The sequence below is a fragment of the Cetorhinus maximus genome, chromosome 1 (genome assembly GCF_964194155.1).
Source record: "Cetorhinus maximus chromosome 1, sCetMax3.hap1.1, whole genome shotgun sequence".
Classification (NCBI taxonomy): domain Eukaryota; kingdom Metazoa; phylum Chordata; class Chondrichthyes; order Lamniformes; family Cetorhinidae; genus Cetorhinus; species Cetorhinus maximus.
The window spans coordinates 223903927-223927471 of record NC_135879.1 but is presented as its reverse complement, the minus strand read 5'-3'; the positions used below and the strand labels follow the sequence as shown (position 1 = coordinate 223927471).

Sequence of the window (23545 nt, the reverse complement as noted above, 5' to 3'; positions counted from 1 at the left end):
CCTCAGGAAATATTGGGGAGGGGTTGTAAAAGAGGAGGTGGCATTGCACTATTGATTAAAGAGTCAATTACTGCAGTAAGGAGGGATGGTATCTTAGAAGGTTCCTCAAATTAGGCCATATGGGTAGAACTGAAAAACAAAAAGGGGGAAATCACTTTGTTGGGTGTGTACTATATGCCTCCAGATAGTCAGGGGGAGATAGAGGAGCAGGTATGTAGGCAAATCTCAGTGAAATATAAAAATAATAGGGCAATAATAGTAAGGGATTTCAACTTCCCCAATATTAACTGAGATAGTCTTAGTGTGAAAGGCTTAGAGGGGGCAGAATTGTTAAAGTGCATCCAGGAGAGCTTTTTGAGCCAGCACGTAGTAAGTCCTACAAGGGGCAGTACTGGACCTAATCTTAGGGAATGAAGCAGGGCAAATGGTAGAAGTGTCAGTGGGGGAGCATTTCATGGGTAGTGACTATGACTTAGTAAGATTTGAGGTAGTTTTGGAAAAGGACAAAGATGGACCGGAAATAAAGGTCCTGAGTTCGGGGAAGGCCGATTTCAATATGATAAGACAGGATCTGGCCAAAGTGGGCTGGGAGCAGCTACTTGTAGAAAAGTCTACATCAGACCAGTGGGAGTCATTCAAAAAGGAACTAGTGAGAGTTCAGGGCTAACATGTTGCTGCAAAGGTGAAGGGTAGGACCAGCAACTCCAGGGAACCCTGGATGTCAAGGGATATAGAGGATTGGATAAGGGATAAAAAGGAGGCTTATGGCAAATACAGAGGGCTGAAAACAGCGGAAGCCCTAGAGGAGTGTAGAAAGTGTAGGGGGGTACTTAAAAAAAAGTAATTAGAAGAGCAAACACTGGTGGGGCAAGATAAAGGAAAATCCCAAGGCATTTTATAAGTATATTAAGGACAAGAGGGTAACCAGGGAAAGAGTAGGGCCCATTAGGGACCAAAGTGGCAATCTGTCCGTGGAGCCGGAGGATGTGGGTGAAGTTTTAAATGATTACTTTACATCTGTGTTCACTATGGAGAAGGATGATGTAGGTGTAGAAATCAGGGAGGGGGACTGTGATATACTTGAACAAATTAGCATTGAAAGGGAGGGTGGGCTTAAAAGTAGATAAATCCCCATGCCCAGATGAGATATATCCCAGACTGCTATGTGAGGCAAGGGAAGAGATTGCAGGGGCTCTGACACTAATTTTCAAATCCTCTCTGGCCACAGGAGAGGTGCCAGAGGACTGGAGGACAGTGAATGTGGTACCATTATTCAAGAAGGGTAGTAGGGATAAACTAGGTAATTACAGGCCAGTGAGTCTAAATTCTGAGGGACAGGATTAATCTCCACTTGGAGAGGCAGGAATTAATCAGGGATAGTCAGCATGGCTTTGTCAGGGGGAGATGACGTCTTACAAATTTGATTGAAATTTGAGAGGAGGTGACTAGTTGTGCAGATGGAGGTGAGGGTAGTGCAGTTAGTGTAGTCTACATGGACTTCAGTAAGGCTTTTGACAAGGTCTCGCATGGGAGAATGGTCAAGAAAGTAAGAGCCCATGGGATCCAGGGCAATTTGGCTAATTGGATCCAAAATTGGTTTAGTGGCAGGAGGTAATAGTTGAAGGTTGTTTTTGCGATTGGAAGCCTGTGACGAGTGGTGTACCGCAGGGATCGGTGCTGGGACCCTTGCTGTTTGTAGTGTACATTAATGATTTAGATGTGAATATAGGAGGTATGATCAGTAAGTTCGCAGATGACACGAAAATTGGTGGTCATAAATAGTGAGGAGGAAAGCCTTAGATTACAGGACGATATAGATGGGCGGGTGAGATGAGCAGAGCAATGGCAAATGGAATTTAATCCTGAGAAGTGAGAGGTGATGCATTTTGGGAAGACTAACAAAGCAAGGGAATACACAATGAATGGTAGAACCCTAGGAAGCAAAGAGGATAGAAGGACCTTGGTGTACATGTCCATAGATCCCTGAAGGCAGCAGCATAGCTAGATAAGGTGGTTAAGAAGGCACATGTGATACTTGCCTTTATTAGCCGAGGCATAGAATATAATAGCAGGCAGATTATGTTGGAGCTGTATAAAATGCTGGTTAGGTCACAGCTGGAGTGCTGTGTGCAGTTCTGGTCACCACACTATAGGATGTGATTGCACTGGAGTAGGTGCAGAGGAGATTCACTAGGATGTTGCCTGGGCTGGAGCATTTCAGCTATGAGAAGAGACTGGATAGGCTTGGGTTGTTTTCGTTAGAGCAGAGAAGGCTGAAGGGGATCTGATAGAGGTATACAAAATTATGAAGGGCATAGATAGGGTAAATAGGAAGAAACTTTTCCCCTTAGCGAAGGTGTCAATAACCAGGGGGCATAGATTTAAGGTACGGGGCAGAAGGTTTAGAGGAGATTTGAGGAAAAAATTTTTCACACAGAGGTTGGTTGGAATCTGGAACACACTGCCTGAGGGCGTGGTAGAGGCAGGAACCCTCACAACATTTAACAAGTATTTAGATGAGCATTTGAAACACCATAGCATACAGGGCCACGGATCAAGTGCTGGAAAATGGGATTAGAATAGATAGGTGCTTGATGGCTGGCACGAACATGATGGGCTGCAGGGCCTGTTTCTGTGCTGTATAACTCTATGACTCTATGATATGGAATTAGGGTAGGAAATTGGATTCAGAGCTGGTTGGGAGGAAAAAGGAGCTAGGGGTTAAGGACAGTTTCTCAGAGCAGCTGAAAGATGGTAGTGTGTCTCACAGGATTCCATTTTAGGACTGCTTCTACGTTTGCATTATCAATTTGGATATAGGACTATTGGGAGTGACATACAAATTTGTATCCTGTCATGAGCTATGCCCCTTTATTTTTGAAAATATAATTTTCCAACTTCAACTGACTGGAAATTTTGCAATTTGAAATGAGACAGAACAAACTTTGTAAAAATGCATTGCCACCTTCCAAGGTGAAGGTGAAAAACAAACTAGTCACCCTCAAGGTAGTGTGATGAGTGAGACATTTCCTATAATTCAGAGACCCATCAAAACTCATCATTATTGTCTAAGGAAGAGACATTAAAATGCAAAGTGCTGGATATTGAGACAATGGCTGCCACAGACCAGACCCATCCAAAAAACCCTGGGAAATACACAATGGGTGAAGTATAACAGGTCAGGCTACAACCACTGCAGAGAGAGATTTCAAGAAAGTTTTCAGCAGATGAAACAGGCTGAAAGCTGGACTCTCTCTCAGGTCATGTGTACTATCTGGTTTGGAAGACAACTTTACTAGGAATCTACCAGCGAACCAAGACTTCATAATAATTGCAACATCTTCTACATCTGGCCGCATCCACGAAACCAGCTAACCCAAATCGGCTGCAATGCTTAAAAATCTACACCTCAACGGAATTTAACCATATATTTTTCTAACGCTTTTTCATTGGACTCTGACTTCCCTTATTTATGATACCTGTGTGTGTAACATCGCATTTTTGTCACTTTTTCCCCCCTCACGTTTAGGGGTTAATAAATTTCTTCTTTCTTTGACTTAAAAAAGCCTTGATTGGCTCCTTACGTCTCACCACTTAAAAAATTAAATACATTCGGATTCAGAAAAGGCATATCCTTGTGATAAAGAAACTTAAACCTTTGTTGCGACCAACTGAGGAGGCTGAGTAGGGGAGCCAGTTCACTCCTCACCCGATCACAATATAATAAATAATTCTGAGGGCCAAAGCAAGGGGATATTGATAAGATGATGGAATAGGCAACAGAAGAGACAGATGCGATTCATTGTAATGAAGTATGGGATAATAATAATAATAATTTGCCAGTTTTCCCCCATACCCAAACTGAACATTACCCCAAGATAAAAGCAAAATACTGCGGATGCTGTAAATCTGAAATAAAAACAGAAAATGCTGGAAAAACTCAGTAGGTCTGGCAGCAGCTATGGAGAGAAAAACAGAGTTAACGTTTCGAGTCAGTATGACTCTTATGGCTCTGCAGAAGCATCATACGGACTCGAAACGTTAACGATGTTTCTCTCTCCACAGATGCTGCCAGACCTGCTGAGATTTTCAAGCATTTTCTGTTTTTATTATGAACATTACCCCATATGTGTTCAAACATTTCATTCAATACTGAAATTAAGCCAGCTGTTCTATATTTTCTGTGCTCATATCCCACTGCTTTTACTGACTAACAGTCAGTCCTTGGGTACAATTCCTGTGCTTATGGAACTCCTGAACATTTATCAGAGCATCAGCTATTTCCTTTCTCATTTCCTTGACAACGGTAAGAGTCATGTCCCATCTGGCTCAGGTAGCCTGTAGACACCTGGGGATTTCATTTCATCTGTTAATGCACTGTTAAATTAATTTGCATAAAATTCATAGACGTGTCATTTTAATTAGGTCATTCATCTATTTAAAATAAGCAACTGCTTTCAAACAGCAAAGGAACGTTACATGAACCTATTAACTGATACAGTACCAAAGGAAATTAAATCCTTTAGTTTTTGAGTTTCTGCAGGGCACACAATTTACTGATGTCTACTTGTGTACTTAAGAAAATGACTGGATCTGGTCTGTGATCTCTTGGTCCTCCAAATTTCTCCCTAACTTATATCATTAAAAAAATATATGGTCATCAACACATGCCCCACAGCTCCCAGAGCTTTAGCATTTTTTAAGGTGCACTCGTACTGCTTCCTGCTGCACTCTTCTTTTCATTTGCTTCATACCCATTATTTCTTCTACTATTTTATGGCTACCCTTTGCTGTCTTATGCATGAATTCAACTCTCAATAACTTTTTACTTTTAGTAACTCTCACAAATAAAGCATTCCAGATCTGAGGCCTGCCTGTCATTTGGCTGGATGCTGTAGAAATATCAGCCTTAGGACTGAGCACAATTGAAAAACTGCAGTATTCACTCTCTTCCAAGTGATGGCACACAACTTGCCCAACTTACTGAAGGCCTCTATTTGAAGCAATCTAAATTTATAAAATGACTGAAGAGCTAACTGGTCCAATAGCTGGATTGTTTTACTCTTTTTTAAATCTCTATTCTTTGCAACAATTCGACAGAATGATGTTATAATGAGTAGCAAATAAAACAATTTCGGGGAGAAATAGTTTAAGGATAGAATACAAGTTCTAACTTAGTGCAGCTTCATTGGGAACAGATCCATTTTCTATCACAATTATTTCCTCCTTATTATTTGCTTCTCTGTTTCTCCTGCTTGCTGTTTTTCTCTGCAGTCTCCAGCTCCGTATCTTCTCCGTCCCGCCTCAATTTCTACATTTCTCCTGCTGCTGCCTTTCCAATCTCATTCTCACAGCCCATCACCAGCCAGCCAAGCCTGCTGGACAATAGCCTGCTTTGTGATCTGCTATGTTAAAGTTTTTTTTATTCGTTCATGGGATGTGGGCGTCGCTGGCTAGGCCAGCATTTATTGCTCATTCCTAATTACCCTTGAGAAGGCGGTGGTGAGCTGCCTTCTTGAACCGCTGCAGTCCACGTGGTGTAGGTACATCCACAGTGCTGTTAGGGAGGGAGATCCAGGATTTTGACCCAGCGACAGTGAAGGAATGGCGATATATTTCCAAGTCAGGATGGTGAGTGACTTGGAGGGGAACTTCCAGGTGGTGGTGTTCCCATCTATCTGCTGCCCTTGTCCTTCTAGATGGTAATAGTCGTGGGTTTGGAAGATGCTGCCTAAGGAGCCTTGGTGAGTTGCTGCAGTGCAAATTGTAGATGGTACACAGTGCTGCCATTGTGCATCGGTGATGGAGGGAGTGAATGTTTGTGGATGTGGTGCCAATCAAGCTTTGTCCTGGATGGTGTCAAGCTTCTTGAGTGTTGTTGGAATTGTACTCATCCAGGCAAGTGGAATGTATTCCATCACACTCCTGATTTGTGCCTTGTACATGGTGGACAGGCTTTGGGAAGTCAGGAGGTGAGTCACTCGTCACAGGATTCCTAGCCTCTGACCTGTTCTTGCAGCTACAGTATTTATAAGGCTAGTCCAGTTCAGTTTCTGGTCAATGGGTAACCCCCAAGATGTTGTTAGTGGAGGATTCAGTGATGGTAATGCCATTGAATGTCAAGGGGCGATGGTTAGATTCACTCCTGTTGGAGATGGTCATTGCCTGGCACTTCTGTGGTGGGAATGTTACTTGCCACTTGTCAGCCCAAGCCTGGATATTTTCCAGGTCTTGCTGTATTTGGACATGGACTGCTTCAGTATCTGAGGAGACGCGAATGATGCTGAACATTGTGCAATCAGCAGCGAACATCATTTCATCATTTCATTAATCAGCAACCTCTGCTTTACAACATTAGTAATGGCTGTTCTTTCCTAAGGGTTCATTTCTAAATTCCACAGAAACAGTAGGCTCAAAAAAATTCTCCCTATGCCCTCTTTATAAAATAACAATGATACACACCGATGCTTTGGATTCTAGCATGCAAGTGAAAAGAGATCCAAGGGTGACACTACATGCAGAAGTCTGTGTGCTAAACGAAGTGATCATTCAAGCCAATTTCATTCTTGTCTTATAAATTATCAGATGATGAACAATTTTAACTTTGCAGAAGATGTAGCTTCAATGCTTCGTTACATTTCAGGCCATGAAATATGCACGCCATAAGGTGAACCTATTAACTCTGCTTCACGCACTCAGTGATTTGCAAGTGACTCATATACAGGAAAGATCCTTCTCAACACAGAACAGCAGCAAAGGTTACATTGATCCAAGTCTGCTGGAAGACAGATGAGCAAACGAAAGTGACAAATGAAGGAGTTCACCAAATAATTGACATTGCTCCAGATGTGATAATGCAGATCTCATTTCAACCCTACTTCAATCAGGAGATCACAAGTGCAAGAGGGCATGCCAGAAGCAGCACTGGGCACAACTAAATAAGAGATGCCAACCTGGTGAAGTGACAATACAGAACTACATACTTGCTAAACAGCATCCATTGGGCAAAGCTAAGTGATCCCACGACCAAGGGATCAGGTTAAAGCTCTGCAGTCCTCCCACATCCAGTTGTGAATGGTGCAGTCAATTTAGCAATGTGAAGGGGAGGTGGAGACCATCTCCATCATCAATATTGGCAGAGGCCAGCATGTAAATGCAAAGGGTAAGGCTAAAGGGTTTGCATAATCTTCAACCACAAGTGCGAATGGATGATCCATCTCTGCCTCCTCCTGAGTCATCAACATCACAGATGCCAGTCTTCAGCTAACTCGTTTTGCTCCAAGTGCTATCAATGAAACAGCTGAGTGCACTGAATACAAGTGCTATGGGCCCTGACAACATCTCAGCAGTAGGACTGAAGACCTGTGTTCTAGAACTGGCCAAATCTCTAGCAACGCTGTTCCAGTACAGTTACAACATTGACAAGGTGGAAAATTTCCCAGATATGTCCTGTCCACGAAAAGTAGGACAAATATAATCCAACCTATTACCGCCATATTAATCTGATCAGAAACGTGATGGAAGGTCTCGCCGACTATCAAGCCGCGCTTCCTGAGAAAACACCTGCTCACAGATTAGGTTCCACCAGGACCATTTCACCCCTGATGTCAATACAGCCTTGGTTCAAACATGGGCAAAAGAGCTGAACTCCAGAAGTGAGCTGAGAGTGACTGCCCTTGACATCAAGGCAGCATTTGACCGAGTGTAGCGTCAAGGAGCCGTAGCAAAACTGGAGTCAATGGGAATCGGGGGGCCAACCACCTTCAGCTGCTTCATCAATGACCTTCCTTCCACCATGAGGTCAGGCGTGGGGATGTTCACTGATGATTGAAGAGTGTTCAGTTTCATTCACAACTCCTCAGATAATGAAGCATGTCTGCATGTCAAAAGACCTGGTCAAGCTCAGGCTGATCAGTAGAAGTAACATTCGTGCCACACAAGTGCCAGGCAATGGCCATCTCCAACAAGAGAGAATCTCACCATCTCCCCTCGACACTCAACAGCATTACCATCATGGAATCCCCCACCATCAATATCCTGTGGACTTACCATTGACCAGAAACATAACTGGATGAGCCAAATAAATACTGTTGCTACAACAGGTCAGAAGTTGGCTATTGCCAATAATACTTCCTGAGTTCCCAAAGCCTGTCCACCATCTACAAGACACAAGTCAGGAGTCTGATTGAATCCCACTTGCCTGGCTAAGTACAGCTCCAACAACACTCAAGAAGCTAGAAACAATACAAGATAAAGCAGCAGTACCACATCCACCACCTTAAATATTCACTTCCTCCATTACCAGTGCACCATGGCTGCAGTGTGTACCACTTACAAAATGTACTGCAACAACTTGCCAAGGCTTCTTCAGCAGCACCTTCCAAACCCACAACCTCTATCATTCAGAGGAACAAAGGAAGCAGAAATATGGGAACAACACCATTTGCAAGTTTCTCTCCAAGTCGCACACCATCCTGACTTGCAAATATATTGCTGTCCCTTCATTGTCACTGGGTCAAAATCCTGGAACTCCCTCCAAACAGCTCTCTGGGTGTACCTACACCAAATGGTCTCCAATGGTTCAAGAAGGCTGCTCACCAGTGAATGAATAAGCAACAACCACAACTTTTGGTTCTATATTGCCTTTAGTGTAATAAAGTATCCCAAGGCACTTCACAGGTGCATTCTAAAACACACGAAATACAACCAAGCCACATAAGATGATATTAGGTCAGATGGCGAAAAGTTTGGTCAAAGCAGTAGGTTTTAAGGAGTGTTTTAAAGAAGGAAAGCAATGTAGAGAAGTGGAGAGGGAGAGAATTCCAGAACATAAGAGCTGAAGGTACGATCACTGATGGTGAAGTGATTAAAATCAGGGATGGTCAAGATACCAGAATCAGGTGAGCGAAGTTACCTTGAAGGGTTGTTGAGCTGGAGGAGATTAAAGGGATAGGAGAGACAAAGCCATGGAGGGATTTGAAAACAAGAATGAGAATTTTAAAATCAAGGCGTTGCTTGACCAGGACCCAAGATAGGTCAGTGAACACAGGGCAATAGGTAAAAGGGACTTGGTGCAAATTAAGCCACAAGGCAGCAGAGTTTTGGATGACCTCAAGTTAGAATTTGGGAAACCAAACAGGAGTGTGTTCAAATAGTCAACAAAGCCATGACTGACATACAATATTCCAAATGTTGCAAATCTTCCAAATCTAGGTTGGAATAACTTGTTTCCAACTATAGTCAAATTCCAGTAAGACAACGTTGAGCTCGGAGAGTGCAACATTCACTGCCCAAGCTCATGTACAAAGAATAATTATAATGATACAAGGAAGAACTGGCAGCATGCATGGAACTCCTTTTTTATTCATTCTTGGGATATAAGCATCACTGGCAAAACCAGTACTTATTGCCTATCAACTGAGTAGCTTGCTGGACCATTTCAGATGGCAGGTAAGAGTCAACCACATTGCTGTGTGCCTGCATTCATTTGTAGGCCAGGCTAGATAAGGACATTAGATTTCATATAGGAGCAGGAGTAGGCCCTTCAAGCCTGCTCCGCCATTCGATATGATCATGGCTGATCTGATTGCGGCCTTAACTCCACTTTCCTGCCTGCCACTCACCCATAATCCTTGGCTCCATTGTTGATCAAAAATCTGTCTAACTCATTCCTGAATATATTCAATTACCTAGCCTCCAGTACTCTCTGTGAAAGAAAATTCCAAAGATTAATGACACAGAGAAGAAATTCTTCCTCATCTCTGTCTTAAATGGGAGACCCCTTATTTTTAAACTGTGTCCCCAGTTTTAGATACCCCCACAAGTGGAAACATCCTCTCAGCATCTACCCTTTCAAGCCCCCTCAGATTCTTACATGTTTCAATAAGATCACCTCTCATTCTTCTGAACTCCAATGAGTATAGGCCCAAATGCTCAACCTTTCTTCACATGACAACCCTTTCATCCCAGAAATCAGCCTGGTGAATCTTCTCTGAACTGTTTCCAATGCCAGTATATCTCTCCTTAGGTAAGATCAAACTCTACATGGTGTGGTCTCACCAACGCCCTGTACAGATGTAGTAAAACTTCCCTACTTTTATACTCTATCCCCTTGCAATGAAGGCCTTCCTAATTACTTGTTGTACCTGCATGCTAGGTTTTTGTGATTCATGTACAAGGATACTCAGATCTCTCTGTACTGCAGAATTCTGCAGTCTCTCTCTATTTAAATAATATTCTGCTTTTCTATTCTTCCTGCTAAAACAGACAACCTCACATTTTCCCACATTGTACTACATCTGCTAAATTTTTGCCCACTCACTTATCTGTCTATATCCCTTTGCAGACTCTTTGTATCTCCACCACAACTTTGTATCATCACCAAATTTGGCTGCAATACAGTCGGTCCCTTCATCAAAGTCATTAATATGGATTGTAAATAGTTGAGGCCCCAGCACTGATCCTCGTGGCGATCCACATTTTGCCAATCTGAAAGTGACCCATTTATCCTAACTCTGTTTCCTGGAAGTTAACCAATCCTCTCTATCCTAATATATCATCCCCAAAAACATGAGCTCTTATCCTAGGCAGTAACTTTTTATGTGGCACCTTATTGAATGCCTTTTGGAAATCCAAATACGCTATATCTACTGATTCTCCTTCATCCACCCTGCTTGTCATATCCTCAAAGAACTCTAATAAATTTGTCAAACACAATTTCCCTTTCACAAAATCATGTTCACTCTACCTGAATGTATTATGATTTTCTAAATGACCAGCTACTACTTCCTTAATAATTGACTCTAGCATTTTGCCAATGTCAGATGTTAGGCTAACTTGGCCTATAGTCTCTTGCTTTCTGTCTCCCTCCTTTCTCGAGTTGTGGTCTTACATTTGCAATTTTCCAATCTCCTTTCCAGAATCAAGGAAATTTTGGAAGATTACAACACTATCTCTGCAGCCACTTCTTTTAAGGCCCTAGGGGAGAATTTTCTCCCCGTCGGGCGGGAGGGTCGGGGGCAGGCGCGGGGCCAATCGCCGCCCGCAATCGGCTGCACGCCACCATTTTACGTGGGCGTGCCAAATAAGGCCCACCCAGCGTGATGCACGCCTGGTAGCGCTTAGTGCTACCTGTGCGGGTGGGGGAGGAGGGAGAGTCGGGGCCTGCTCTCTTTCACCCATGTGCGCGAAAGAGCACAGAAAGCGTAGTTGTAAAGTTGGAACAAAAAGAAAAAAAGAAAATTATTCACACATGTCCCCTCATGCAACAATGTCACATGAGCTGAGACGTTTATGAATTTTCATTAAAAATTTTATTTAATTAATAAAACCTTCATGAAACCTCATTCCACCCGTGGGTGAGGTTTCATGCAAAACACGAGGGCCGCTTGGGCTCTTCGCCTGACCACCAACCTAAAGATTGGACGGGCAGCCCTGTCAATTTGTTTAATTGGTTGATTAATGGCCTAAACGGGCCTTTGACAGTTCAGCGGGCGCGCTGCCAACTCTGGTGCACGCCTACTGAATGGAAGATTGGAACGATGTGCGGTGACGTCGGGACGCCCCCGCACACTGAACAGAAAATCCTGGCCTAGGATGCACGCCATCAATTCCAGGGGATTTGTCAGCCTTTAGTCCCATTAGTTTTCCTAGTGCTTTTTATCTAGTGATCGTAATTGTTTTCAGTTCTTTCTTGGGATGCTTTTTGTATCTTCTACTCTGAAGATAGATACCAAATACTTGTACAAGGTCTTTGCCACTTCCTTGTTTCATATTATTAATTCCCCAGTCTCAGCCTCTAAACGATGCTAGTCTCTTTCTTTCTATATACATCTAGAAACTTTCTTGCTATATTTCTTGCTAGTTCTCTCGTACTTCAAGTTCTCCCTCTTTATTATTTTTGAGTCATCTTTTGCTGGTTTCTAAAATTTTCCCAATCTTCTAGACTACCACTAATTGTGGTAATTGTACATCTTTTCTTTCAATTTGATACCATCCTTAACTTCCTTAGTTAGCCACAGACAGTGCATTCTTCTGGTAGCATTGGTCTTTCTCAATGGAATATATCTTTATTGAGAGTAATGAAATATCTCTTTGAATGTCTGCCACTGCTTCTCTATTGTCTGACCTTAACCTATTTTCCAATTCCATTTTAGTCAACTCTGCCTTCATACTCTTGTAATTTTCTTTATTTAAATTTATGACACTTGTTCCAGGCCCAAATTTCTCACCTTCAAACTGAATGTGAAACTCTACCATGTTATGATCACTCTTACCTAAAGGATGCTTTACCATGAAGTCATTAATTAATACTGTCTGATTATGTATTACCAGGTCTAAAATAGCCTGTTCTCTGGTTGGTTCAAGAAAGTATTGTTCTAATAAACTGCCCCAAATACACTCTATGAACTTATCCTTCATGCTCCTTTTGCCAATTTAATTTGTCCAATCTATATGAAGATTAAAATCTCCCATGATTATTGCAGTACCTTTCTTAAAAGCCCCCATTATTTCCTTTGCTATTTCTTATCTCCACTTAAACTGATTCAACATTTTGATCCTCTGATCATTTCTTACTACTCTACTGATCATATCCTTTATTAGCAAAGCCACCCTACCTCTTTTTCTTTTCTTCCTGTCCTTTCAAAATGTCAAATTTCCTCCTTTAAAGAGTGTTAGTGGACCAGATAGGTTTTACGAAAATCTAGTAGTTTCGTCATTATTCTTAATGATACTAGCACTTTATATTAATTTATTAATTGAATTTAAATTCACCCAGCTGCCATGGTGGGACTTGAATTAATATCTTTAGAGCATTAGTCCAGGCCTCTGAACTACTAGCCCAGTAACATTGCCATGATGCTACCATATAAGCCATTATCTTTCAAGGAAAAAAAATGTTTTTATACAGCCCAAGGCCATCCCAGTGCTTTACAAAAAAGTATGTAATTTTTGAAGTATAGTCCCTGTCGTCAGTTAAAAAAACACAGCAACCAATTTGCACACATCATGCTCCCACAAACAGAAATGTAATAATGACTATATAACCTGTTTTTTTTTTTTGGTTGTGGCATAAATAATGGCCAGTACTGCAATTAGAATTCCCCTGGACTTCTTCAAAATTTTATGTCCGACTGATGAGAGGGCAGATGGGGTCTTATTTAACATCTCTGAAGGGCAGCACCTCTGACAGTGCAGGGCTCCCTCATTACTGCTCAAGTATTTGGAGTGGGACTTGAACCCAAAAACCTTTCTGACATCGAGGAGGGATAGCCACAACTAAGCCACAGCTGACATCGTCAGAAGAGAGATAAGGGAGAGAATTAGAAACATAGAAAATTTATGGCACAGAAGGAGGCCATTCAGCCTATCATGTCTATGACAGACAAAAAATAGTCATTTATCCTCATGCCATGTTCCAGCTCTTGGGCCATAGCCCTGCGGGTTACACACTCCAAGTACATATCCAAGTAGCTTTTAAATGGGATGAGGATTTCTGCCTCTACCATCATTTCAGGCATTGAGTTCCATGTCCCCGCTACACTCTGAGTCAAAGTATTTCTCTTCAACTTCCCTCTAATCTTTCTGTTAATGGGTTTAAGTCTCTACCCCCCTGATCATTGACCTCTCTAATGGAAATAGGTCCTTCCTATCCTCTCCGCACCCCTCATAATTGATTTAATTGAGATGGATCAAATTAAGATAAAAGCAAAATACTGCGGATGCTGGAAACCTGAAACAAAAACAGAAAATGTTGGAAAAACTCAGCAGGTCTAACAGCCTCTGTGGAGAGAAAAAAAAACAGAGTTAACGTTTCGAGTCCGTATGACACTTCTTCAGAGCTAAAGAGAAGTAAAAATGTGATGAAATTTATACTGTTTAAGGTGGGTGGAGCAGGTGAAGCTGGATAGAAGGCCAGCGATAGGTGGAGGCAAAGGAGAGAATGCCAGAGATGTCATGAACAAAAGGACCAAGGGGTGTTAATGATAGTGATACCTGGCTAAAGGAGGTGCTGATGGTGGCATTAAGGTCAGAAAGCAGAATGTGATAATAGCAGGACAAGGGTAAGCACTCTGGAAAGAACAAAATGAACAAGTGACCAGATGGCCCTTGTGGGGTGGGGTGGGGGGAGGGGACGGTGGTGGGGAAAAAGATAGAAAATAGGATAAAATGTAGGGATAAAACAAGGAAAAAATTGAAAATAAATAAAAAATAACAATAAGTGGATAAAAATAAGAATTAAAAAATGAAAAAATAAAAATGAATATAGAAAAAAGGGAGGGAAAAAAGGGGGTGAGGATGGGGGAGAGAGTTCATGATCTGAAATTGTTGAACCCAATGTTAAGTCCAGAAGACTGTAAAGTGCCTAATCAGAAGATGAGGTGCTGTTCCTCCAGTTTGCGTTGAGCTTCACTGGAACATTGCAGCAGGCCAAGGACGGACATGTGGCCATGAGAGCAGGGTGGGGTGCTGAAATGGCAAGCGGCAGGAAGGTCTGGGTCATGCTTGTGGCCTGAGCGAAGGTGTTCCGCAAAGCGGTCACCCAGTCTGCGTTTGGTCTCTCCAATGTAGAGGACACCATGTTGGGAGTAGCGAATGCAATAGACTAAATTGAGGGAGGTACAAGTGAAGCGCTGCTTCACCTGAAAGGAGTGTTTGAGCCCTTGGACAGTGAAGAGGGAGGAGGTAAAGTGTTGCACCTTCTGCGATTGCCTGGGAAGGTGCCGTGGGAGGAGGATGAGGTGTTGGGGGTGATGGAGGAGTGGGCCAGGGTGTCGCCGAAGGAACGGTCCCTACGGAATGCCAACAGGGGGGTGAAGGGAAGATGTGTTTGGTGGTGGCATCATGCTGGAGTTGGCGGAAATGACGGAGGATGATCCTTTGAATGCAGAGGCTGGTGGGGTGAAAAGTGAGGACAAGGATGTTTCTATCATGTTTCTGGGAGGTAGAGGAAGGTGTGAGGGCCGAGGGGCGGGAGATGGGTTAGACATGGTTGAGGGCCCTGTCAACCACCGTGGGTGGGAAACCTCAGTTAAGGAAGAAGGAAGACATGTCAGAAGTGCCGTTTTGGAAAGTGGCATCATCGGAACAGATGCAACGGAGGCGAAGGAACTGAGAGAATGGGATGGAGTCCTTATAGGAAGCAGGGTGTCAGGAGGTGTAATCGAGGTAGCTGTGGGAGTCAGTGGGCTTGTAGTGAATATTGGTGGACAGTCTATCACCAGAAATTGAGACAGAGAGGTCAAGGAAGGGAAGGGATGTGTCAGAGATGGACCATGTGAAGGTGATGAAGGGGTGAAAATTGGAAGCAAAATTGATAAATTTTTCCAGGTCCAGACGAGAGCATGAAGCAGCACCAAAACAGTCATTGGTGTACTCTAGAAAGAGTTTTGGGAGGAAGCCTGAGAAGGCCTGATTAAATCTTCCCTCAGCCTCCTCTGTTCCAAAGAAAACAAACCCAGCCAATCCAATCTTTCCTGGTTGCTAAAACTCTCCAGTCCTAGCAGCATCCTTGTAAATCTCCTCCATTGCCAACCTGGTGCGAATTTGTAGAATTGAAAGAAAAATAAAAGCAATTGAAAAAATAAAGCAGTTGAGGAAAAGGTTTACCGGTTATAAAATGCAATGTAATTGGTAAGTTAAACAAAAGTGGATGTCTTGATCCCAAAAAGCTTAGAATGAAAGCTCCAAAACCAGTCAATATTCCAATGTAGCTGCAGGTGGCCATCACAATTAGAAGAGAAATTCCTTCATAGTTGAGGACAGTATTTGGATCTGCAGAAGACAGTTTAAAAAAGACAGATTAGCATAAGGCACTAATCAAATAAAAATATTTTCTATAAGAAGTCACAGCAATCCATTATCATTCTCAATTACTTCTTCATTAATGTGCTTGAATCAAGCCGCTTTTAAGTCTTTCTTTAAGGTGTCTTTAACAATGTTTGCATTTTACACTAGAAGTGCTCGAGTTCAGCATCGCCATCACTTCTATGGTGGATCTTGCATTCCCTATGATCCAGAGTGCATCTTTTTTACGACTGGTTATCTAGGTAAACAATAGCGTGGCCCGGAGATTGTAACAGAACTATTGCTCCGCTAAACCGGATACTGAAATGACAAGTGCCACCATGTGGGTTCTATCTTTATGAAAGTAGTCTTGAAAGCACGCTCTGGGGGCGAGGCACAGATTCAAGTCAAAAATTGGTTTATTTTTAATAAACAGAATACAATTGTGGAGACATTGGGAATTTCCTATTCTTCTTGGTTACAAAACATAGTAATGCTGCAACCTTGCTAACTCTCTCGGTGTAGGTCAAATTTCAAGTCAAGCTATCACAAAGCTAAGATGGCCTGGTTTTCATGTTACATCTTGCTGAGGGGTTTTCACTCACTGTCTCAAAGGGACAGCACACGCAGGAGAAGCAACAAGAGATCAGGGGTCTCTGAGATCAGACTCAGCAGTTGATCCCACCAAGCTGACAATAGATGAGGGTTCCAGTCAGGGCACCACCCTTACACTATAGGCAAGCAGGACGCCTCTCAAATTTGAATTAATCCTGTCAGATACAGAGTCTTCCAAAGAAATTCAGGCTAGATTTACTAAGGGTCATGGCATCGTGAACTCACTTAAAAGAATATGACAACAACAATTCGTCTTCTGAAAGTCCTTCTGTGGCCAGTGACAGTGTATGGCTGTGACAGTTGGACCATCAAAAAGAGTGATGAGGCTCAAATAAGAGCATTTGAAATTAAAGGACCCAGACGGATATTACAGGTGTCATGGATGGCCAAGTGGACAAATGAGTGGCTGCTCGAGGAAGCTGGTGTTAAGAGGAGCTTGCTTGAGGTAGTAGTATGAAGGAGGTTCACATATTTTGGACATTTGATGCGAACAGGAGGGGAGTGCTTGGAAAATGAGGCGATGCAAGACAAAACACCTGGAAAACGTGCACAAGGAAGACCCAAGATGGCATGGATGGATAATATCAGGCTGTGGGCTGGCCTCCCTATAGGACAGGTAGTGGGAGCAGGGGAGAATCGAAATCAGTGAAGAAAGACTGTTCATAGTGTGGCCAACCTTTGGAACGAGGACGAGTGAAAGACATGACAAGACAGTCCGTCAAGAGTGAATGAAAACAGTTTCTGTGATTATCCCTGGTTAACCGTCAAATAATTCCCTGAGGGTTTCTCGCTGTTTCAAAGCCAAAGAAACTCATAAGCATGTTGCAGCGATGCCAGCACAACAATGAATGGACCAGCTTTGACTCCCGCTGAGTAGCTCATTAACAGTTAAAATTATGATGACAGAAGTATTGTAATTTTTTAAAAACTTGGTTGAAGCAGTACAGATAAAGACCAAACTGTACCAGTCTCAAAAGTATCATGGTTAACTTCCCAGTCCTAGCTCAAAATTACCTGGATGTTTGAATTCCACAACTGGCCATGGTAAGATTTAAACTGGTAGCCTTTAGGTCCATAACTCAGTACCATAACCAGTAAGACACCACATCCAGAACATTCAGACAGAGGCACTGTAGATAGCCAGTATATTCAACTTATGCTAACCTCCCAGAAGCTCATAGAGGGCATCTCAACACTTTGGCACCACTTTGCTGGCTTGCCTTCTGTATGACTAATGCTTACTTTCTGCACAATAAAATAATGAGAGACTGAAACTAATATTTGTTTTATAATATTTGGCAATGGGTGAGTGGTGCAATTTTTTAAATGTCATTTTTTAAGCATGATTTGCTCTTGTGCATCATGAACTTCTCTGTAATAATAATAATATAAAGGTAAAATACTGCGGATGCTGGAAATCTGAAACGAAAACAAAAAATGCTGGCAAAGCTCAGCAGGTCTAACAGCATCTGTGGAGAGAGAGACAGAGATAACGTTTCGAGTCCGTATGACTCTTATTCAGATCTAAAGGGAGGTAGAGATGAGGTGAAATATATATTGACGAAGGGGGGATGGAACCGGTGAAGCTCGATAGAAGGCCAGCGATAGGTGGAGGCGAAGGAGAGGCTGCAAAAGATGTCATAAACAAAAGGTCAAAGAGTTGTTAATGGTGGTTGTACTGGCTAAATGAGGTGCTAATGGTGACATAAAGAAAGCAAAATGTGATAATGGCTGGACCAGGGTAAGCACTCTGGAAAGTGAGAGGTGGCCCTAGTGGGGGTGGGGGGAGGGGACGGTGATGAGAAGAAAGATCAAAAATAGGCTAAAAGCTGGGGATAAAACAATGAAGAAAAACGGAAATAAATTTTAAAAATAATAATAATGAAAATAAGTGGGGGAAAAAATTAATGAAAATTTAAAAAATAAAAATGAATATGGAAAAAAGGGGGGTGGGGATGGAGGAGAGAGTTCATGGTCTGAAGTTGTTGAACTCAATGTTAAGTCCAGAAGGCTGTAAAGTGCCTAATCAAAAGGTGAGGTGCTGCTCCTCCAGTTTATGTTGAGCTTCACTGGAACATTGCAACAGGCCAAGGACGGACATGTGGGCATGAGAGAAGGATGGGGTGTTGAAATGGCAAGCGACAGGAAGGTCTGGGTCATGCTTGCAGACAGACCGAAGGTGTTCCAGTCTGCGTTTGGTCTCTCCAATGTAGAGGAAACCGCATTGGGAGCAGCGAATGCAGTAGACCAAATTGAGGAAAGTGCAAATGAAGCGCTGCTTCTCTTGAAAGGAGTGTTTGGGCCCTTGGACGGTGAGGAGAGGGGAAGTAAAGGGGCAGGTGTTGCACCTTATGCGATTGCATGTGAAGGTGCTGTGGGAGGGGGTTGAGGTGTTGGGGGCGATGGAGGAGTGGACCAGGGTGTCCCGGAGGGAATGGTCTCTACAGGATGCTGACAGGTAGGGGTGAAGGGAAGATGTATTTGATGGTGGAGCTGGCGGAAATGGCAGAGGATGATCCTTTGAATGCGGAGGCTGGTGGGGTGAAAAGTGAGGACAAGGGGGACCCTTTCATGGTTCTGGGAGGGAGAGGAAGGTGTGCGGGTGGATGTGCGGGAGATGGGCCGGACACAGTTGAAGGCCCTGTGGGTGGAAAACCTCGGTTAAGGAAGAAGGAAGACATGTCAGCACCATTTTGGAAAGTGGCATCATTGGAACAGATGCGACGGAGGTGAAGGAACTGAGAGAATGGGATGGAGTCCTGACAGGAAACAGAGTGTGAAGAGCTGTAGTCAAGGTAGCTGTGGGAGTCGGTGGGCTTGTAATGAATATTGGTGGACAGTCTATCACAGAAATTGAGACAGAGAGGTCAAGGAAGGGATGGACCAAGTGAAAGTAACAGAGGGGTGGAAATTGGAAGCAAAATTGATAAATATTTCCAGGTCCAGGCAAGAGAATGAAACGGCACCGAAACAGTCATTGATGTACCGAAGAAAGAGTTGTGGGAGGGGGCCTGAGTGGGAGTGGAACAAGGAATGTTCCACATACCCCATAAAGAGACAGACAGAGCTGGGGCCCATGCGGGTACCCATAGCCACACCTTTTATTTGGAGGAAGTGAGACAAGTTTAAGGAGAAATTGTTTAGTGAGAGAACAAGTTCAGCCAGACGGAGGAGGGTGGTGGCAGATGGGGATTGTTCGGGCCTTTGTTCGAGGAAGAAGTGGAGAGCCCTCAGACCATCCTGGTGGGGGATGGAGGTGTAGAGGGATTGGACATCCATGGTGAAGAGGAGACGGTTGGTGCCAGGGAACTGGAAATTGTTGACATGATGTAGGGCATCGGAGGAATCATGGATTTAGGTGGGAAGAGACTGGACAAGGGGAGAGAGAATGGAGTCAAGATAGGAAGAATTGAGTTCCGTGGGGCAGGAACAGGCTGACACGATCGGTCTACCAGGACAGTCCTGTTTGTGGATTTTGGGGAGAAAGTAGAAGCGGGCTGTCCGAGGTTGGGAGACTATTAGGTTAGAAGCTGTGGAGGGAAGATCTCCAGAGGAGATGAAGTCAGTGACAGTTCTGGAAACAATGGCTTGATGTTCGGTGGTGGGGTCATGGTCCGGGGAAGGTAGGAGGAAGTTTCTGTGAGTTGGTGCTCAGCCTCTGCGAGGTAGAGGTCAGTACGCCAGACAACAACAGCACCATCCTTGTCAGTTGGTTTGACAACAAAGTCAGGGTTGGACCTGAGAGAATGGAGTGCGGCAAGTATTGGGCATTCATGTGTCCCACAACCTATTAGGTAAGGGGATACAACTGATAGATAGCTGCACAGGCAACAACTAAGCTGCTTAGGATACACAAAGGGTTCTATCAGCTCCAAGTACTGCTAATCCACATGTAATGTCTCCTTTGCTGTTGTCATTTTCGGCTTCTTGTATTAACATGCAGTGCCTAACGTCACTTGTGCAAGGCTACTTTACGGTAAACAACTACTGCTGTCAATGTTAACTGGCTGATCCAGTGTGATCAATGAAGTCACTTCTTGAAGGAGGTTTCCTCTCACTGTGTACTGATCAGTGTGACTGCAGAAGAGTTAGCACCTGATCACAGAACACTGAGCATCTATGAAGTCTCAAATCCGATACTCATAATTGCCTATGACTACTCTTCGGTGTGTTGAAGCTGGAGTCATGACTGCATTTCGGAGTTTTTAAACACACAATTGTGGTTGAATACAATTCTGTCTGCTGCTGATGGCTCACAGCCATTCATTTCTACCAACATTGTTTTGCACCGATGCTCTGCAACAGATAGCTTGACGAGGATGAGGTCAAGTAGGTTTTCCCTTGTGTTGGTTCTCTCACCACATACCACCAGTCCAGCCTGGTCTGGCAGATATGTCCTTCACGATCTGGCCAGCTCAGTCAGTAGTGGTGCTACTGAGTCACTCAGTGATGGGCATTGAAGTCCCCAAGAAAACATTCTGTGCCCTTGTAACCCTCAGTGCCTCTTCCATTCTCAAGAGCTGATAACCTCTACCACTTGTCTCCCGACAGTGTGCATCACCTAGACAGAAATTTCTCCTCTTGGGAGATGCCAATTCCTCCAGCTGGCAAGTGCTACTCCCTCCCATGCCCCATGCCACTTATATTTTAGCTGACCAACATGGCAAACATGAGTGGCTAAGCATTTTTAATTTTTCTTTATTCTTTCATGGGATGTGGGCATTGCAGTTTGTTGCCCATCCCTAATTGCCCTTGAAGTGAGTGGCCTGCTAGGCCATTTCAGAGTCAACCACGTTGCTGTGGGTCTGGAGTCACATGTAGGCCAGACCAGCTAGGAATGGCAGATTAAAAGCAAAAAACTGCGGATGCTGGAAATCCAAAACAAAAACAAAAATACCTGGAAAAACTCAGCTGGTCTGGCAGCATCTGCGGAGAGGAACACATTTCGAGTTTCGAGTCCGAATGACCCTTCAACAGAACTAAGTAAAAATAGAAGAGAGGTGAAATATAAGCTGGTTTAAGGGTGGGCGGGACAGGTAGAGCTGGATAGAGGGCCAGTGATAGGTGGAGATAACCAAAAGATGTCACAGACAAAAGGACAAAGAGGTGTTGAAGGTGGTGATATTATCTGAGGAATGTGCTAATTAAGGGTAGAAAGCAGGACAAGTAAGGTACAGATAGCCCTAGTGGGGGTGGGGTGAAGAAATCAAAAAAGGCTAAAAGGTAGAGATAAAACAATGGATGGAAATACATTTAAAAATAATGTAAGTAGGTGGGAAAAGAAAAATCTATATAAATTATTGGGAAAAAAAAGGTGGGGGGAGCTCGGAAAGGGGGTGGGGATGGAGGAGAGAGTTCATGATCTAAAATTGTTGAGCTCGATATTCAGTCCGGAAGGCTGTAAAGTGCCTAGTCGGAAGATGAGGTGCTGTTCCTCCAGTTTGCATTGAGCTTCACTGGAACAATGCAGCAAGCCAAGGACGGACATGTGGGCTTGAGAGCAGGGTGGAGTGTTGAAATGGCAAGGGAGGTCTGGGTCATGCTTGCGGACAGACCGAAGGTGTTCTGCAAAGCAGTCACCCAGTCTGCGTTTGGTCTCTCCAATGTAGAGGAAACCGCATTGGGAGCAACGAATGCAGTAGACTAAATTGAGGGAAGTGCAAGTGAAATGCTGCTTCACTTGAAAGGAGTGTTTGGGCCCTTGGACAGTGAGGAGAGGGGAAATAAAGGGGCAGGTGTTGCACCTTCTGTGGTTGCATGGGAAGGTGCCATGGGAGGGGGTTGAGGTGTAGGGGGTGATGGAGGAGTGGATCAGGGTATCCCAGAGGGAATGATCCCTGCGGAATGCCGCCGGGGGGGACGGGAAGACGTGTTTGGTGGTGGCATCATGCTGGAGTTGGCGGAAATGGTGGAGGATGATCCGTTGATTGCGGAGGCTGGTGGGGTGATAAGTGAGGACAAGGGGAACACTATCATGTTTCTGGGAGGGAGAAGAAGGTGTGAGGGCGGATGCGCGGGAGATGGGCCGGACACGGTTGAGGGCCGTCAACCACCGTGGGTGGAAAACCTCGGTTAAGGAAAAAGGAGGATATGTCAGAGGAACTGTTTTTGAAGGTAGTGTCATCAGAACAGATGCGACGGAGGCGAAGGAACTGAGAGAATAGGATGGAGTCCTTACAGGAAGCAGGGGGTGAGGAGCTGTAGTCGAGGTAGCTGTGGGAGTCGGTAGGCTTGTAATGGATATTGGTGGACAGTCTATCACCAGAAATTGAGACAGAGAGGTCAAGGAAGGGAAGAGAAGTGTCAGAGATGGACCATGTGAAAATGATGGAGGGGTGGAAATTGGAAGCAAAATTAATAAATTTTTCCAGGTCCAGACGAGAGCTTGAAGCAGCACCGAAGTAATCATCGATATACCGAAGAAAGAGTTGTGGGAGGGGGCCGGAGTAGGACTGGAACAAGGAATGTTCCACATACCCCATAAAGAGACAGGCATAGCTGGGGCCCATATGGGTACCCATAGCCACACATTTTATTTGGAGGAAGTGAGAGGAGTTAAAGGAGAAATTGTTCAGTGTGAGAACAAGTTCAGCCAGACGGAGGAGAGTAGTGGTGGATGGTGATTGTTCGGGCCTCTGTTCGAGGAAGAAGCGGAGAGCCATCAGACCATCCTGGTGGAGGATGGAGGTGTAGAGGGATTGGACGTCCATGGTGAAGAGGAATGGCAGATTACCTTCCCTAAAGGACATTAGTAAACCAGGTGGGTTTTTACAATAATCAATGATAGTTTCATGATCACCAATGCTGAGACTATTTTTATATTCAAGATTTATTAATTAGATGTGAATGCCAGCAGTTGGCGTAGTGGGATACGAACCCGTGTCCCCAGGGCATTAGCCTGGGCCTCTGGATTACTACTTCAATGACATTCCACTACGACATCATCTTCCCATAACTGTTTTTAATCATATAATATGGTACGTGGTAATTTATAAAGGTTGAGTTAGATGGGATTTTTGATATTTAGAGAAAAGTAGTTTGCAAGTACTGTAAATACACTGATGGAGCTGACTACTGTTTGATTACTGTTAATTCAATAAATAAATTTGTCTACTGATTTCTAAGCTGAAACTTGTTCTGATGC

The 23545-nt window shown here is 43.7% G+C and overlaps 1 protein-coding gene and 1 pseudogene across 2 annotated transcripts in view; both read right to left on the bottom strand.

The window, feature by feature from the left end:
• Positions 1-23545, bottom strand: part of LOC144687802 (large ribosomal subunit protein eL31 pseudogene) — a 647000-nt pseudogene that overhangs the window by 354499 nt on the left and 268956 nt on the right. The gene's annotated exons all lie outside the window — the stretch shown is intronic.
• LOC144687597 (uncharacterized) overlaps positions 1-23545 on the bottom strand; it is a 46342-nt gene that overhangs the window by 2688 nt on the left and 20109 nt on the right. Inside the window, exon 2 of the mRNA XM_078553933.1 lies at positions 15610-15774. Within this exon, the coding sequence (XP_078410059.1) occupies positions 15610-15774 (165 nt within the window). The remainder of the gene's footprint in view (positions 1-15609; positions 15775-23545) is intronic.